An 18,625-nucleotide genomic window follows, 5' to 3' on the forward strand; every position below is an offset into this window, starting at 1 on the left:
ACTGACTCGCCAATTCTTCACTCATAAACTTCTGTGACTACTTGACTATTTTGTGTTTTTTTTTAACATATCTATTTTTATTTTATCAACACATCTTTAATATTTAATGAAATACAAATATGGCAGCCACATAAATAGTGTGCAGTTGTATCTAATATTGAATAAATGCACTGAGAGAGAATGAGATTTAACTGATTACTGCAAAATGGGCACCATGATGTCCAGCCAATCTTATTACAACTTTCAATAGGTTTGGGTCAGCCACTACTCATTAAGAGGAAAAATAGCAGTTTCTAATAATGGATTTCTGTTATCTGTTTACGTTGTCTGCCACTTCTGAAATACAGCAGCGGAAGCCATGGTCCTTGTTTAACTGATTCCTTTCAAGCTTTATGAAGGTTTGTAGGTGCAATTCAACTGCTATTTGGGCCTGAAAGATATGACAGGCCCACAAAGATTTGACAAAGAAATGTTTGATATGATGTCAAAGGCAATCAAATAATTTCAATGAAGCATAAAATCAATCTTTCTACAGGTTTCTGTATATACATCATTTCCTCCCCGACTATATATATACAAGCACTCTTTCCAAACTTGGTAAATTTCTCTTAAAAGGGCATCTTCATCATGTCAATCATGCTGTTCTTCCAAGCCACTGGCTCTCTACTGTAGACCACGTTTAACATAAAGATGCACAAGTCCCAACTTTGGGGTCCCAATTTGGGTGATATGGAGAAAGGAGGGTGTCACCATCATATATGGCCAGATTTGAAGAGGACTGTTTCAGGTAAGCTCTTTGGTACTATACAATTTAGAGAAAACTTAGAAAGTGTTAGTTGCTCAGCTGTGTCCAACTCTTCATGACTCCACGAACTTAGCCTGCCAGGCTCTTCAGTCCATGGAATTCTGCAGGCAAGAATACTGGAGTGGGTTTCCAGAAGAGGGAATCCTTCTCCAGGGGAGCTTCCCAACCCAGGGATTGAACACAGGTCTCCTGAATTGCAGGCAGATCCTTTACCATCCAAGCCACCAGGGAAGCCCTTCTGTACTGTAAAATTTAGAGAAAATTTAGAAAAGCCCATCAAATACTGAGATATAGGCCTTGCCTCTCATCCCCTTGTCACAGTATTCCAAGTTATCAGAAAATACAATTTTATCATATCACTAATATAGAGGGATTTAGTTCCATCCTTATGTTAGGACAACACTGAGAATACAAAACCTAAATTACTACACATAACACTAAACAGTCCTACTAATAGTTGAACATTAAGAAGTATGTTTTAGATGTTAATACAAAAGTTGAAGACACTTTAAAAATATCACTAAAGCAAAGGACAGTCATACACCACTGGCATCTGCTGCCAAGAGGCTAGCTCCCACACATTCTCCTTTGCCCATGCCAAAGAGGGAAACACAGAAGAGTCGGCAGATGAGGGGGAAAAGCTTGCTCCTTGATAATGAATCCTCTAGCTGGGGAGACCAAACACACACACAAAATAATCAAGCAACTACAAAGCAGAAGAGAATGAAAACTGCCCTGGGTCCTAATTCTGGGTCAAAGACTGACCAGCTGTGTGTCTGGGGCTCGGCCTCATTCTCTTCATCCAGAAATGAGGGCATTGGGCTGGATGGCTGCAGAGATCTTTGCTGTCTGTAACTCTGAGTCTGCACAAAGGCTAAATAATTGAGCCAAAACTTCATATACACACAAACTGTAGGGTGTTTAGAATGGAGAAGAGAAAAATCATAGAAAAATTCTGTAAAGCCCTGGGTTTGAATTAATTTTCAAAGAAAATGATGAGCATAAATTATGCCAAACAAAGGAAAAAGGTAAGAATTCTAAAGGATCAATTTAAATATAATATGTCCTACTCAGAAATGACTATCTGACAGGATCAATACTCTATTTTTTATTATTTTTCTAAAGAAAGGCATGAATGGTGAGAAGCAATCTCTCTCCAATCTTGATTATTCTGGCTAAAGGATATGAGATTCAGGTAAATAGAATTTCCATTTGATGTAAAATTTTATAATATTCTGCCTAGTTGGCACTATCTAATTTTTAAAACTTGAGAGTTTTACTTATCTCAGACAGTTGGGGAATAAAATAACTTAATAGTGATTAACAAGAGAAAACAATCTAAATGTATAAAAGAGTACACTGGATAATAATATATGTAAAATATAATATATGCCATATTAACAACCATTCAGCTGATATATAGTTGTTAAATAAGTAAAAAAGAAGAAAATGCTTCCTTTTGCTGAAAGAATAAGTTAATGAATTTTATATTTACAGTATTAGCAATTTTCCAAGGACATTAACATGTTTTGTTTATTTCATCTTCAGAACCCATTAGCTAATTTCATATCTCTTCCAGGGTAGAAAGCCCATTGTAATGCTCAGCCTTTCTCCAAAATTCCAAGGAATGGTACCTCATAAGGGATCATATTCTACTCTTTGTCAGTCTGATTTAGTAGTAAATTGTTCTTTATTTTAAGCATAAATATGCCATCAAGTGACCTTTAACTACTTCTAGTTCTGCCCATTGTAGATAGAAATAATAAACTCACATCTATAAGACAATCATTCAAACTATTCATGAGGGTTTTTTTTTTCATTAGTTTGTAGTTAAGCATATTTATTATCTGAACAGATACATGGTTTTAACAAATAAGAGTAAGAAAAGAATCTAGTAATGTTGTAATCTGTTTCCAGGATGAAATGAGCTTGTCAAAGTTACCTAATGAACTTTTAAAACATGTACAATACTGTTCACGCATCATCGTTTTCCAAGAAAGAGACAATACTGTCTCAAAGTCCAGATATCTGAATCTTTCTTGATAAACAGAATCTGCCTATCAATGCAGGATATGCAGGAGACATGGGTTTGATTCCTGGGTCAGGAAGATCCCCTGGAGGAGGAAATGGCAACCACTCCAATACTCTTGCTTGGAAAATCCCATGGACAGAGGAGCCTGGAGGACTATAGTCTGATGTGCCGCAGAGTCAGACAGCACTAAGCACGCATGCACAACTCAATGAATAAGAACAAATGATAAATAAAAAAGACTCAGGTTCTCAGGGACAGAAATACTATCCTTACACTGTACATTTTACTGGAAAAATGTTTAAGAGCACAGAATCTGAAATCAAGGGACCTGGGTCCACCACTAACTACATGGATCCTGGGCAATTTTCGTAATCTTTGTCAGATTCTTTATCTTTAAAATGGTAATAACACCAGTCCCTATATCAGAAGGTAGATGTGGAAAGAAATGGAACCATGCCTGGAAAGTAGAATGTCTGGTATATAATAAGGGCTCATTCACACTTGCTGCTGCTGCTGCTGTTAAGTCGCTTCAGTCGTGTCCGACTCTGTGTGACCCCATAGAGGGCCTCCTACCAGGCTCCTCTGTCCCTGCGATTCTCCAGGCAAGAACACTGGAGTGGGTTGCCATTTCCTTCTCCAATGCATGAAAGTGAAAAGTGAAAGTGAAGTCACTCAGTTGTGTCCGACTCTTAGCAACCTCATGGACTGCAGCCTACCAGGCTCCTCCGTCCATGGGATTTTCCAGGCAAAAGTACTGGAGTGGGGTGCCATTGCTTGCTACTAATATTATATTAAGTGTCACTACAATAAGCACCTTTTTAAAACCCTAGGGAGGTGTTGAGGACAGTATCTATCTATTCAGTAATCACTACATAAAAACCAAGCTAGAAATCTGTTTACAGACTGAATATAAGGAAATCTATTTCTTTCTTTGAAAAGCTATATATATTTTTTTCCTTATGGACAATGAAAATGATATTAGAGAAAATGCTTTCTTTTTGCCTCACATTTGCAGATAAAACTGAATCATTGGGTTTGACCCTGCAGTTATACCAGTACATTTCAATTTTCCCTCAGGCTTGAATCTCCTAGTTTCCATGATTCTGTGTGCGTATATATATGCGTATTTTATATATTTATATATTTTATATATATATATATGTATTTTAAAGTACTTTTACAGGTTACCTTAAATATTCTCTTGAACTAGGCATAGGTAGGTATAAATACATAAACCAATCATCAAATCTACTTATATGTACTTAATATGTATATTTTGTGGAAGACTAGTATAAATGATGGTGCTTGGCACATATCCTTATAAAACTGTATAAAACTTAATCAGTATACAATTTACTTATTTCTTAAAGCAAGGAGTATTAGCAGCTTTCTTTATGCATAAAACTTGGGGCTGCTGCATGCTGATCTACTTCAATTAAATATTTTATTTTAACCTATGAGAGATCACTTATAATCTATATAATATGTATATTCTTACTGCCATGCAATCTATATTCACATCTCCTTTACCTGTAAACAATTTCATTTTTACTCTTCCATTCAAATACCAACATTATTTCAGATTACCTATGTGTATTCTGGATTATGAAATCTTAAATAATCTGAAACTAAAATGTTTGGGAAAAGTAAAAAAAAAAATTTTTTTTAATCTGGGTCTCTATTTCCCAGAGGCTACGACAATGTGGAAATCTACAAATATTTTACAAATGTAACCTTTAAAAACCAAAGATAAGGCAGCTTTCAGGAAGACCTGAGGCTCTGGAATTTCACTTCTTCACTGATCCAAATAAAGAAAAAAGAAAAAATAATCCCTTAAGCTTAATGACCTTTAAGAAACATTGCAAAACCTGCCTGCTTTGCCTGATGTTCTAAAACAGATTAAAATTTCATTGTCCAAAACATTTTAAGATTAAAACCAAAGCATTTTTAGCAGATGAATGAGCATATTATTAAATTTCTTAGTTTTATATATATACAAAACTTATCATATAATCAGACATACTATTATTGAATTAATTAAATGCTTAAATCAATTTAATCAATTAATTGTTATTGCCATTATTTTGAAAAATAGTAAGACTTCTTGGCAAAAGCTAAATTCATTCCTTCAAAGGGCTTCTTATGCAGTTAGAAGCTTATGGTGTGTTTAGATTTGAAAGAATGAGAAAAATGACACTGACTCAACTAGTTTAGTTGGGGTGGGTAGAGAACAATGTTTTATACACAGCAAATCAGAGAACAATTTTAAAATTATATGAATACGCAATTGAATACAAATATGCAAATAGGTGCAAACTGCAGCAATAGTGCAAATTAATATCTCAACAATCAGGGCTCTATAAATGAGGGGTAAGAAGAATTAGGCACTTTCCATCAAAAAAAAAAAAAAAAAGTAGTGCAGATGTTAGAAAAACGCAAGCTGACACAGGGCACCAGGACACATGTCCTCAGTCATCTTACTCTGCTGCACCTTTTACATCAGAATCTAAAGTTCCTCATCCTAAAAATGTATTTTCAGGATAACTGACCCCAGACTCCTGCATCTTCAAATACAAGTTCAATAATGTTCTTCCTACCAGCAAATTCACCCATATTAAAGCCAAACATTCATAAGGCTCACAGAATTTTGAGTTACACAGGCTCATAAAGATCTCTTAACCCAACAGGATAACATAAATTCAGTTCAAAACATCAACATCCAGCATCCCATAATGAAGGCAAGGAGAGCAGGCATGAATAATTCCAGAGACAGGGAAACGGCCTCAGAAGATATAGCTTACTTCAAGTCAGGACTTCTTAAGTATTCAAAGACTTCCCCCAAATCGTCTAAAATTGACTTATAATTTCCACTGATTTATAGTATTTTGTTCTTTGCCATCAAAGTCTAATCCTTCCTCCATGTTGACAGAGCCTCCATATTCAATCTACTTTTATAAGCATGATAATCTTTTTCAGTTCAGTTCAGTCACTCAGTCGTGTCTGACTCTTTGCGATCGCATGACTGCAGCATACCAGCCCTCCCTGTCCATCACCAACTCCCGGAGTTTACTCAAACTCATGTCCATTGAGTCGGTGATGCCATCCAATCATCTCATCCTCTGTCATCCCCTTCTCCTCCCACCCTCAATCTTTCCCAGCATCAAGGTCTTTTCAAATGAGTCAGCTCTTTGCATCAGGTGGCTATTAAGTATTGGAGTTTCAGCTTCAGTATCAGTCCTTCCAATGAATATTCTGGATTCATTTCCTTTAGGATGGACTGGTTGGATCTCCTTGCAGTCCAAGGGACTCTCAAGAATCTCCTCCAACATCACAGTTCAAAAGCATCAATTCTTTGGCACTCAGCTTTCTTTATAGTCCAACTCTCACATCCATACATGACTACTGGAAAAACCATAGCCTTGACTAGACGGACCTTTGTTGACAAAGTAATGTCTCTGCTTTTTAATATGCTGTCTAGGTTGGTCATAACTTTTCCTCCAAGGAGTAAGTGTCTTTTAATTTCATGGCTGTAGTCACCATCTTTTTACTCTTTTTACTTTTTAATCTTTTTACTGTTATCTAAAAAGTTATCCTGAAAGAATTTGCCTTAATGACTGCTGAAATCCAGAGACATTTCATCTAGAGTAGTTCCCCTACTTAGCAATTAACTCTGTTATAAAAGAAATTGAAGACTTCACCTTCTTCCCCTTTTAAAAAATAAGGTTATACACCCATCTTTAGTGTTTTAGCATCATCATTATTCTAAGTGCCATAGTTTTTAAAACTTTTCTGTTACCTCTCAGTTATACCAACAGATTTTATCACGAACATTCTAACCCAAGCTCTCTGGTTAAGGTATGAACTCATATTGAGCACTATTTACAAAAATGAAGGCCAACAGAAGTCAAAACTGAACCAAAGAAGTTCTTTAATCTGTAAAGGCATTTCTAAGCTATGATTTGAGTCTGATCTTGAAATAAATAAGTGAAAGAGGATGGAGAAGAGCATTACAAATAGTGGTGAAGCCACAAATATGACAATAATGAGAGACTCTACAGTATATTGAAATTGATTTCTTAGACTTCAGAATGATGGATATGAATTAGAAGTTGGGAGATGCTTCCTCTCTGGTAATTCTCCTAAAGGAGAAAACCAGAAACCTCTTATTTAATTCAGCAATACATCCTCTGGTCTTGTGGATAATTTATTTGGGGCACTGCCTACTTGGAATTCTCCTTTAAAACCACCAACCCAATCTGGCTTTACAATTTCTGCAATCTCATTAACTTCCAGTTTTAGTCGCCTCCAGGAGGATAACTTATAGATCCATTATCTTCACCCCACTTCCTATCTTTACCTACAGATTTGAAGTTTTAACTCTACACCAATATACCTTTAGCAATTCAGACTTAACATTTCCACTTTTCTTTTGTCCCTACCTGTTTCTCCAACTGTAGCTTGTACATTGGTCAATGGTATTCACAGAATCACTGTCAGTTCTCTATTTTCTCCTTATTGTCCCTTTCCCAACAATCAATTGCTAGAACCTGCTAGTAAGTTATAGCTCTCAATTTCTCTTAAATCTATACTTTCTTGCCTATATCCACCACCAGGGCCTATCCTCATTTTCTCTTCCAAATAGAAATCCTTTTCTAAAATAAAGATTGAATATTTTACTCCTTGGCTCAGTTTCAGTTCAGTTCAGTTGCTCAGTTGTGTCTGACTCATGCAACCCCATGAATTGCAGCACGTCAGGGCTCCCTGTTCATCACCAACTCCCGGAGTTCACTGAAACTCATGTCCATCGAGTCGGTGATGCCATCCAGCCATCTCATCCTCTGTCGTCCCCTTCTCCTCCTGCCCCCAATCCCTCCCAGCATCAGGGTCTTTTCCAATGAGTCAACTCTTCACATGAGGTGGCCAAAGTATTGGAGTTTCAGCTTTAGAACACCCAGGACTGGTCTCCTTTAGGATGGACTGGTTGGATCTCCTTGCAGTCCAAGGGACTCTCAAGAGTCTTCTCCAACACCACACTTCAAAAGCATCAATTCTTCAGCGCTCAGCTTTCTTCACAGTCCAACTCTCACATCCATACATGGCCACTGGAAAAACCATGGTCTTGACTGGATGGACCTTTGGCTCAGTAAGAATTAAATTCATTTTCCATATGAGTGAAAACCTGACAGAGTTATTTTAACATTGTACATATATTAATGTTGCAAATTCCTACACCTTTCCCATGTTCAATAATTTCAGCTTGTATCTCAGTAAGAAATAGAGAATAAAATCTCAGAAAATCGTCCTGAAGTTCTGCATGCTGCTTGGGTGATGTGACGTGAAAAATAAGAACAAAGTAGGTCTATATGCATAAAGACCCAGAAGATTAAAGGCTGATTCACCATGAAAAAAGCAGGTGAACTGGTTCTATGAGTAGAGAAAGTAAGGAGAGGAAACTGGTTCCCTTGTCCTCTGCCATCTGCCTTCAGGGGGTGTGTCACCTGCCCAACCACAAGGTGCCTCATTTTTAGTGCTCAACTCTGCACAGTCCAAACCAAAAAGACCTACAAACTGTGTCTTCTTCAGCTCGGATCACTCACAACCGAATTCAGACAAGACTGACCCCTTGCTATCCTGAGATTCTCTTAACCTCCAGAAGCTCCAGAACTGAGCCGGTCGCCCTACAACTGGCCGTAAACTAATCTGTCACAGGGCTCTTGTCGTTATCTTGAACTGACATTCAGACAAGGGATTTGGTGCACACACACACCTCATCCTCTCTCTCACTTAGCTCACAAGTTCTCTCTGGGCAGAACGTGTGTTACACATTTTCAATTGTCTCAGGCAGGCACAAAGGAAATAGTTGTTCATAAGTTTCCCAGTTTAAATATGTTGATATATTTGGTAAGATATATTGTGCTAGCAAGAAAATGTATTTCAGACTTTATTCCTGAAACCATACTTAAAAATCAGGCATAAAAGCACATGCATATGAATCATCTTACTTCAGATCATGTGGGTGTGAATCTGAAAACAGAAGTGGACTGCAAGCAGAAACCACAAACGAAATTAATGTTAAAATAACTCTTTTCATAGTTCCTGCTTAGTGAACTCTAAGCAACTAGAATCTATAAAATACAACTCAATTTCCAAAAGTTATAGTAGAAACCTTAGCTCCTTCAGGATGTGTAGGCTAACATAAAAAGAAAATACTAAAAGCTTAAGAAACTTCAGTGTTAATGGCAAGAGAGAGGAGAGGGGGCAAAAGATGAGAGAGAAAAAGGTTATGAGAGAGAATCATCCAAAACACAGGATTGATCAAGACAGTAGGAAGGGCTGCAGCAAAATTCAACTATGTAAACATCTAGACTCTACCCAGTGCAGAATCGATCTCCCCTTAATAAAAACTGAATAAAGACTTTTAGGAATAGAAACATAAAAATCATATCCCACGCCTTTATAGGGTGGAATACTTAAATTAACTCAGAAAAACAATTTGGTTGAATTGTTTCCCTCTTCTGTTTGCTGTTGTTCTAACTAATTTTCCACTTGCAAATGGCCTCTTAGATTGTGGCAATTAATGTTTCCTTTTCCCCCAAATCTTTTATTACAAAAATATAATGCTAGTAAAGTAATTGCACACTGTTATTAGACCTTTCCATGAAATCAACCCAACATGATCCAGGAAACAAGGTTCAAAGAAACAGGAAAGGCTCTTACACACCCAAAAATTCCACAGATTCCCCACTAGCCCTGTAAAGGTCACTCAATTATATATGTTAAATCCTTGTATGCGAACTGACCGAACAAGGACAACAGGCATGACTCTTGCTGACCAGAAATCATAGCCTGTTAATTGTACTTTTGGTCTCTCCAGCTCCCCATATAGCCTGGAACACAGGACCAGTTAGTACAAACACACTCTTCCCACACAGGCCTGATACTCCTCCCTTGCCCCTACTCCCACTGCTTTCATTCTGCCAGTCTCCAACCCTAAGCCAAATCCAAAAATCCATTCTATCTGCTTCTGTTCCCAAGGTCCCAAATGCTTCTTGCTGAGAAAGGCAATCAACCATGCTGACCGTGTCCACTAAAAATTCATGCCATTCATTCTTTGTTAAGCTCTCAGTGTTACTGAGCAATCCTTTTGTTCGCCCCAGATGGACTCCCTCTTGAATCCTTCCCAATCCTTTCCACACATCTCAAATTTCTTGACTCATCCTAACCCCAACTTGCTCTCAGCAAATGTTACATCTATTTTTCTGAGAACATCGAGGCCTTCAATAATCTCTTACTCATATGAAATTTTCTCTAGATGATCACTCATCCTTGTCTCCTATCCCCATCTCAAAGGGGAACATTCCCAACTTTCCAAGACTAGTCTTATCATCTCCTTCCTTCCCAGGATTTTACTCTTTCAATTACAAACACCCACTGCACCACGGTCCCACCCCAGGCTCTTTCATCTTTTTTCCTTCTATCCCGTAGCTTTCTTTCCATTAGTGTGTGATGGACATGCTCAAAATTCCCCATCCAAAAGCAGCCCTCTCTACATCCTGCTTCTAACAAACTACAGCTCTTCTCATCTTCCATGGCCCCTAAATATCTAACATTTCTGTGACCAATCCTATAAACTCACTCACTGTATTCTTTTCCTTCTTCTCTCAAAAGGGTAGCCATCCCCCTAAATCTGGTCCTCAAATACCCTCTCTCACTCTTGTGCCCATCCATCAGCTACTTGGTGGTAAACTCTAAGTCTGTAAGCCTGACCCTCACCACTCTCCTAGTGATAGATTCTCTTTTTCAGTGGCCTACTGGCGATCCTGGCTTAGCGTGGAACCAACATGATCAAAAAAAGACTCAACTCCTCCTATGTTTCCACTCAGGTCACAAAGCAAACCTATGAATTACCTTAAATTTCTATCTTTCCACCACCTCCCATATTAAGTATTTTGCCCAACCACACAAACGCCATTGAACAAAATTGGACACTGTGCCTAGTTTTAGGAGATTCAAAAATGAGTAAGTGAAAATCAATGCCCTCAACATTCTCTCACAGCAAGGTAGAGCACTGTCCTACTTTTGCTATTGTTCTTAAATCCATAGTCTCAATTCCACTCCCACTGGTCCTCCTCTCATCTTTTGTTAGGCTATTGTAGACTCCTTCCGCAGAGTCATGACCTGCAGTCTTGCGTCTCCATTCAAAATCATCCTCTGAACTGCCACCAGATTTATTTTCTAAAAACACCAATTTGTTCCTATCCTTACCCTTACCAAGAACTTTCAATAGCTCACTACTGCCTACAGAAAGGATATACAAATTCCTCTCAGGAGAATCAAGGACCTCCTCAAAATTATTTTAACTTATCTTTACAACTTTACCTTATTTTCAACTCCTTAATAGAGCTCAAACAATGCTCTTAGTGAAGTCCTCCACATTTTGTAACAGACCTTGCTCTTCATATCTATCTCCACAAACCTTGTGGAGTTTGACCATGATTCTTGGTCCAACTCATATCATAAGTTTTGAGTTTTCCAAATGCCCTGCCATCACTTTCTTTGTGTGTCTCTATAGCATCTTTCCATCTTCTTTATAAGTATGTGTAAATGTATTTCTCCAATATACTGCAAGCCCCATATTTCATTCATCAATATTTTTCTCTCTGTATCTGTCACAAAGCATTATCTCTATTTATATATATTGTGTATGCATATGTATATATATAAATAAAACAGAACATTCACAGAGCACCTGAGTAAGGCAGAAATAAACAATGGGAGGACAAACAAAAAGGGTATGGTAGGGAAGAAAATTGCTATGAAATTACCCGGAATTACAAACACAATGTATATCAATAAATGCTTTCCCTATTCCTATCCTCCATCCTGACCCCCAAACTATTTCTATTCTTTGCCATTTGCTGCCATGACTCACACTTGTTCTGGACAGCAACCAAGCCCTCCATTTAACCCAATCATTTATTCCACAAATATGTACTAGAACCTACTTCAAAGTCAACAGTGCTCCCTGCCTATCTCAAGATTTTGTGCCATCATCTCCTTCCTTAACACAGTCCCATCCAGCTCAGTTCATACTGCAGTGTCCCTTAGAACTTTATTTGCAGTTCTCAGCTCAAACAATTTAAGCTCTCCAAACATTTTCTTAAATTTATAGTCATAATCATTTAACCACTTCCTTCCTCCCTCCCTTCTTAGGTTTCTCCCAGTTACTCCTTCTCTTATGCATTTGATTTTCTTTTCTTAGCAGAGGGAACATGACTATGTCAAGCTGATAAGGCTTGCATTTCTCTAAACTTACAAAATGAACATTAGTTTTTTTAAGTGAAAAAGGATTTGGAGCATAAGGGCTACAGTGCTTGAAATGCCCCCAAATCCTCTTCCAAATCTAGACAAGGTTTCTTATAGTTTTCCAGTTAAGCCTATTCTCTAAAGCACCTGTACTGAAAATGTTTCACTTACCTTTTTCTTAATTACCTGTATGTGGTTGCCAGTATCATTAAGAGTATGTTCTCTATAATAACATTTAATAAAATTTTCAACCATATTTTTGAGATTATTGAGCTAAACATAATTTATCATTCTGTTTCTATGAGAAAGGATAATCCAGATTTCAAAATACCAACTTACAAGATCACAGATCTTACAACTTTCACAGATCATGTGAAAATTAGGGACTTCTTTCCTTATTATTCCATAAAAATGCTTAAATCCCTAGAGAGAAGTCCAGGATGACGGGACAAAAATATCTACTGAGGCAGTAGAACAAAGTATTAAAAGATCTATTTTTGACTTATTTTTATCTCATTCTTTTCAATGTGTATTTATATATTTATTTTCTAATATTCACATATATTTGTACAATAGTATACATAATCTTGACAGGAAACTTTTTTGAGGATTAAGACTCAGGCCTCAGTTCAGCTCAGTTCACTAATTGGGATACGGGATAAAAATGCTGGCGAGCTCTAAGAGACAGTACACATGAAGTGATATGATTTAAAGTTTGGAACTTATGACGTTCTCAAGATTTTTTTTAAGGCTTTCTATAAAAAACAAAAAGACTTTTTAAAAATCAAAAGCCTGTAAAAACAATGATTCTCAACTAGAGATAAAGAGCACCTGGAGATTGACAAAAATGCAGATTCTTGAGTCTTACTCTCCGGATTCTGATTCTGTAAGTCTAGAGTGGAGCCAAAGATGTCGGCAGCCTTGAGAGACTAGAATAGCATCTCAACACAATCATCATTCCAGGCCAGATAATCCTTTGTTGTGAGGGGCTACCATATTGTGTGCACTGTATACAGTGTTCTCCCTGGCCTCTACCCACTGCATCCCAGGAGCACCCACCTGCCATACCAAACATGTTTCCAGAAGCTACCAAATGTCTCCCGCAAGGCACTTCGTCCCTGATTGAGGACCAGAGCCAGAAGGTGCCCAAAGATGACATACTCTGAGAAATGCCATTCTTAAAGGAGAAAACGATATGGGAAAAGTCAAAGAATATGGATATTACGAGCATACGTGGTATAAATTGAAATAAACAGGCTTCCCGTAAAGGAAATCTGATTAGCCACTATAAATTCCTGACAAGTCAGCTAAGCTTCTAAGTCAAAGCTCTTCTTATGTAATTTCAACTTGAAGATTTTCTCCCTAGCTTCTATTTTAAATTATTTTTAATTAACTTTACTGGCATTTTGCATCCTGCTATGAAAAGTCCGCCTAATAGTCTCAGAGGACTCTCCCAAGAGAGAAGAGTGCATTAAATCACACATTATCACATTAAAGAATATTCCAGCACACAGTCCAGCAGTCTAAATCTTGGCAAATGCAATGGGGGAGGGAGGGGGGATGCAAGGACCAGAACAGACAAAGTGATTCACAGTATCCAAAACTGATTATTTTCAATTCACCCATCTGTAGGAAAAAAGTTCTACTGATTGTCTACTTTAACCCACATTTATCATAATGACATATATTTTACAATTTATGTTTCTATCCTGGATTCTACTGACTATGTATGAGACCCTGGACACATCACTTAAGTTCTTTGGACATCCCTTCTAGAAAGTGAGTCAAATAGACTAAGTTATTTCTAAAGATCCTTCTAGTTACAAGTAGCAAACATGGAAGCATTTAATTAAAAGGCTCTTTTAACCATGGAGAAGGAAATGGCAACCCACTCCAGTTCTCTTGCCTGGAGAATCCCATGGATGGAGGAGCCTGGTGGGCTACAGTCCATGAGGTCGCACTGGACACGACTGAGCGACTTCCTTTTAACCATATGGATTCTAATAACTGTGCACAAAAAAGCAAATGCCTACCAAGGTTGATAGCACAATGAATTTTAAGATGCTTGACCCAAAAAAGAAAAAAATGACAATTAGATGAACCATGCTTACAAGATCCATTCTCTTTTAAAACAAAAAGAAGTTTAGCGCAAACTACCCTTCACGCGTGAGAAGATCAATCAAGTCAGTCTTTCAGAAGTTCACCATAAATAGGGAAATAGTTTTAAATCACATTTAAAACTATCTAAATTTAAATAGGTTTAAATTTACTTTCTAGTTTCTGTAACAGAAATCACAAATCAGCTGCTTTGGAGCCATTTCCAGCCTGCAGGTGTGGTTGTTTTGTTTGGCCTGGACAAAAATTGGATTTAATTAGCTGCCAACTTTTAAAAGGGAGTGATGATACATAAAAATCCATATTTCCAGTATCTCTTGAAATACTGGAAGATATTAAACCCAAGTGGCAATAGTGAGCTGGACTGAGAAGCCCTGCCTCCTGGGCCCAGAGCTCTCCAGGGGTCCTCAGTCCCCACTGCTCCCTATCTTCCCACACCCATCCCGGTTTCTTCTGACAGCAGGGGCATATGAGCCTATATCCTTGTCCGTAACAATTTCTAAAATGCACAAATAAGATTTTTAATGCTTTCAGAGCAACAAAACTGTGCTTGGAGAAGAATCACAGCCAAAGGGGAGAAGTTGTCAAGAGACACCTTGCTCTCAACATGAAAACCTTGCATAACTATCAATATGAATGCTGATAAGCAGAATGTGCTATACTGTAGGCATTTAACCACCTGAAAAAATGCAGAAAGAAATCCTAGATTTGATGGGGAGTTCAGACTACAGACCCCCCAAATTTATTTTCAACTTTAACTTTTTATGCCTTCAGTTAGTAGTACACATAGCTCCTCACAACACAGCAATACATGAACAGGTTTTATGTCTTTACATACACACATATATATACATGCAAATGCATATTAACATACCCATATATGCATATGTATATTAACACACATATATATTTAATTTTGTTTGCAGGGGAAGACTTGATTTCATCCTTCTCCTTCATGAAAAGGCATTTTCTACTAACTTTCATAGAACATTCCATTTTTCTCACTGATTTTAATACATAAAGCTTTAAAATTAGGTTTCTATTAACTAAGCAGCCATATCTTACCAGAGTATTATTCAATTATTCTTCTGAAAAGATGATCAAGATTCCAAGGACAGAAGGACGAGGATGAAAGAACTCGAGAAAGAGTTTAGAGAAGTGTGGCCTGCAGGCAAAGTTTCTTCACTAGCATCTTTACCAACAAAACCACCCTAACCATGGCAGCTTCATACAATTTTCTCCCTGCCCACCGGATCCAAAACTTTTTTCCTCCAATTTATGAGATCTGCTTGTTTGAGATACAACCTTTTAAGAAGATTCTGAAGATTTTCTTTTGTAAAAAACTTAACTTTATATTACATTCACAATTAAATTGATGCCTATTTAAAGGATTCGGCAAGTCAAAGTAGACTAATATAAAAACCCAAACAAAAATGCTGCTGAGGCTGAGTCAATTTTAGGTAAAAAATAATCCAAGAGTTTCCACACTGATAATGTGTTACATGCAGTCCACAGTTTTCTTCAGAACATTCTAGAGGGTGGCTTCCTAAAAACATATCATGCAATACCTTACATCATTACATCTGCACAGATGGATTAGGTATCACTGCAACTCCTACTGACTTTAAAATGTATATTTTTAAAGTTGGACATTGCAGATATCGTTAGTTCTAAGTCCATTGTTTTTCTAGTGTGTTTGAGCTTGATTTTTGACATAAGCATTTGTTAACACTAGTGATTAACAGCTCAAGTGTGAACCTGAACAACCCATCAAGGAGCCCATATGACTACTGAGGACATGCCTAATGACAAGAAAACAATTGCCTTGGCAATATAATGTGCAGAACATGGGCTGCTTCTGGGAAAACATGTTTATCATTCTAGTTCTGATTTTCTCTATTTAGGAAAAATGACTCACTGTTTAGAAGCAAAAAAACAACGATAAACATAATTCAATTTAACAGCCTTTGAATGCCAGGACATTTTAATTTAGCCATGGATGTTTTCTGCTTTTACCTAATGTGGGTTCAACACTAACTTCTCTTCCACTTTTTACTGCTTTAACAAAAAGAATCCCAAGAAGCTCATGACATTATTCTTAAGGCTGGGGGGCTGGGAGGGTATCAGGCTTGAAATCAAGATTTAAAAATAGGTTTCTGAACCCTGGAAAATTATTTAGTTTATATGAGTCAGAACCCTTTAAAGCAGAGTCACACTAAGAGGAAGATACATAGGATTAAGATCCTTTCTCTCTGTCGCCAACATGAAGTATGTTACCTTCAAGAGAAGATCCTGTCTGATTTGTGTATAAGCTTCTTGTGGAAGTTCCCCAGGAACAGGAGTACTTATTTTTTTTTTTTTTTACAGACTGTATTTGTTTATAACTTGGATGAACACAAAGAGCTAATTCATTCTTGGAAAACATTTCTTTTGAAGCCTGTTTATTTCAAAACAAAAACAGCTATTGAAAGCATATGCATGAGCCATTCCAAAGCAACTGGTCACAGAAACCTGGATTATCAAAGCTGCAGAGGAGCCCACAAGAAATAGAAAGATGAAGGGAGAGTGCAGGTTTCTCAAAGAGCAGCGGCAGTCCTGGATCTGCTGAAGACACAGAACTTAAGTGGTGGGGAAGCGCTTCGGAGCCCACACTGTTGGGTCTTGGGCCCTGAAATGCATATGTTTAAGAAAGTAGTGATCCTGTACACATCCAGTTTCTCGGCAGCCAAAGAAGGGGGAGTGGAGAGATCAGCGGATCCCGCCCTCTTATCCGGTTGTTGATCTGAGGCTGCGATCCTGGAGAACTTGATTGAATAATGCTAACTATGCAAAAGTTCACTACGACGAGGTAGGCTCAGTCCTTGCACCAATTCCCCACACACAGATTCCAAGCAGTAAATGTGCGAACACATTTTAAAATGCAACAGTGACAAAGGAGCTCGCAACTTGCAAGCGACACTCACCCTGGGCTGGGGCGCCCAGCCGGCCACCGCCAGCCTCAGCCCCGCGCTGGGGCCCGGGAGCCAGGGCTTCGCCCGCGCCGGACATGGGCCGCTCCACTGAGCCCTCGCCGCGCCTCCGCCTAGCTCGCCGCCCTTCGGGGTCGATGCACCAGGGGCTGGGAGGTGTTGGGTGCTGGGAACTGAATGCTTCTGGCGAGGATTGGGAAAAAAAAAAAATGTTTTGAGAGAAGAGCACACCACCCCTGCGGGACATTCCCTCCCCCTCTGCTTCCCTTCCCCAAACCCCACCCCGGGGAAGTTTTGATTTGAAACCCGGGAGGAAAACTGTTACCCAGCAAGTTGACAGCAGTGAGTCCTAGCAGACAGAAGGGGGGCACTCAAGGGGGAGGCGCTGGAAGGGAGATCTGATTTGGGAGCAGCTCGGGGAGGGGATCAGACCCCTCCTCCTCCCGCCAAGAGCATCACCACCTACCTCGGCATCCCCCCAACACACTCAAAGCCCTTTCCTCCTCCTCCTCCTCCTCCTCCTCTTCCGCCTCGGAAAGTTAGCGAGGCTCCGGCAGGGGCCGCAGGTCGCGGTGGCTTGACGGCGGCAGGCAGCCGCCTCTGGGTGTCCCTCCCAGCCTCCGTCCCGCTCAGCAGACACCTCAGTGGCGGCAACGGCAGCAGCCGCTCCTCTGACTCCGTGCTCTCCGCCCCCTCTTTACAGTCAGCTCAGCCCGGCCGGTTCCCCTCCGAGGGGACTCTTGCCCCTTTGCCTCTCTTTCCCCCTTCCACCACTCCTGCACTCCAGAAACACTTCTCGCTCTGTGGCGCCTTTTCATCATATCCGGATCAGAGAGGCCTTGAACTCTTGGCTCTCTGCCCCGAGGCTGGGGGCGGTGCGACCCGGGCTCGGCCTCCGGGTGCCTCACGCCTGGCTCTGTCTGGGTCAGGAGGCCAAAGCCCTACGGGGTTGGCGCTGGGCGGGGTGGGGTGGGAGTGTCTTCCCGGGGGAAGGAGGGAGTTGGCTATTCCCTGGCTGCCCAAGAGTGCCCCCCACTCAGAGAGTCACCTCATCCCTCTCCCCACTCCTGGCCCAGACCCACTGACATTATGGGAATGCCTTGAAGGAAGTAGAAGCCTTCAGGGTGGACAATGCCAAATGAAAAAGTATCACTTTCCTGATAGAATACAGAAAGAGCAGTTTTGAAACCCTGACCCCTAGCAGAGCGATTAATCTCTTCATCTCTGGCTCTGAAGAAGTCTTTATTCTGTTTTTCAGTTCTTTGTTTATGTTGGTCAAACAGGATCCCAGACAGGAAAAACCTGTTGCAGCTGCCAGAAGACTCAAGAGGCATCCAGGAAAAGGGTGACACCCTTGAGGATGCTCTGGCCCTGGTCTCAAACCGCGGCTATATCAGG

At 39.4% G+C, this 18,625-nt stretch overlaps 1 protein-coding gene across 6 annotated transcripts in view; it reads right to left on the minus strand.

The window, feature by feature from the left end:
• Positions 1-18,032, minus strand: part of MDFIC (MyoD family inhibitor domain containing) — a 96,055-nt gene extending 78,023 nt beyond the window's left edge. For 2 of the 6 annotated variants that reach the window (XM_042248573.1, XM_042248577.2), the window contains exons 1-2: positions 17,694-18,032; positions 17,222-17,410 (exon numbers count right to left, since the gene is read on the minus strand). In XM_042248573.1, the coding sequence (XP_042104507.1) occupies positions 17,222-17,306 (85 nt within the window). In that variant the 5' untranslated portion in view covers positions 17,307-17,410; positions 17,694-18,032. Of the gene's footprint in view, positions 1-17,221; positions 17,411-17,552; positions 17,601-17,686 lie in introns of those variants that run through there. The other 4 variants (XM_012176761.4, XM_042248578.2, XM_042248575.2 and 1 more) reach the window with 4 other exon arrangements.
• Positions 18,033-18,625: the final 593 nt, after the last annotated feature.

Source organism: Ovis aries, chromosome 4 (genome assembly GCF_016772045.2).
Source record: "Ovis aries strain OAR_USU_Benz2616 breed Rambouillet chromosome 4, ARS-UI_Ramb_v3.0, whole genome shotgun sequence".
Lineage (NCBI taxonomy): Eukaryota > Metazoa > Chordata > Mammalia > Artiodactyla > Bovidae > Ovis > Ovis aries.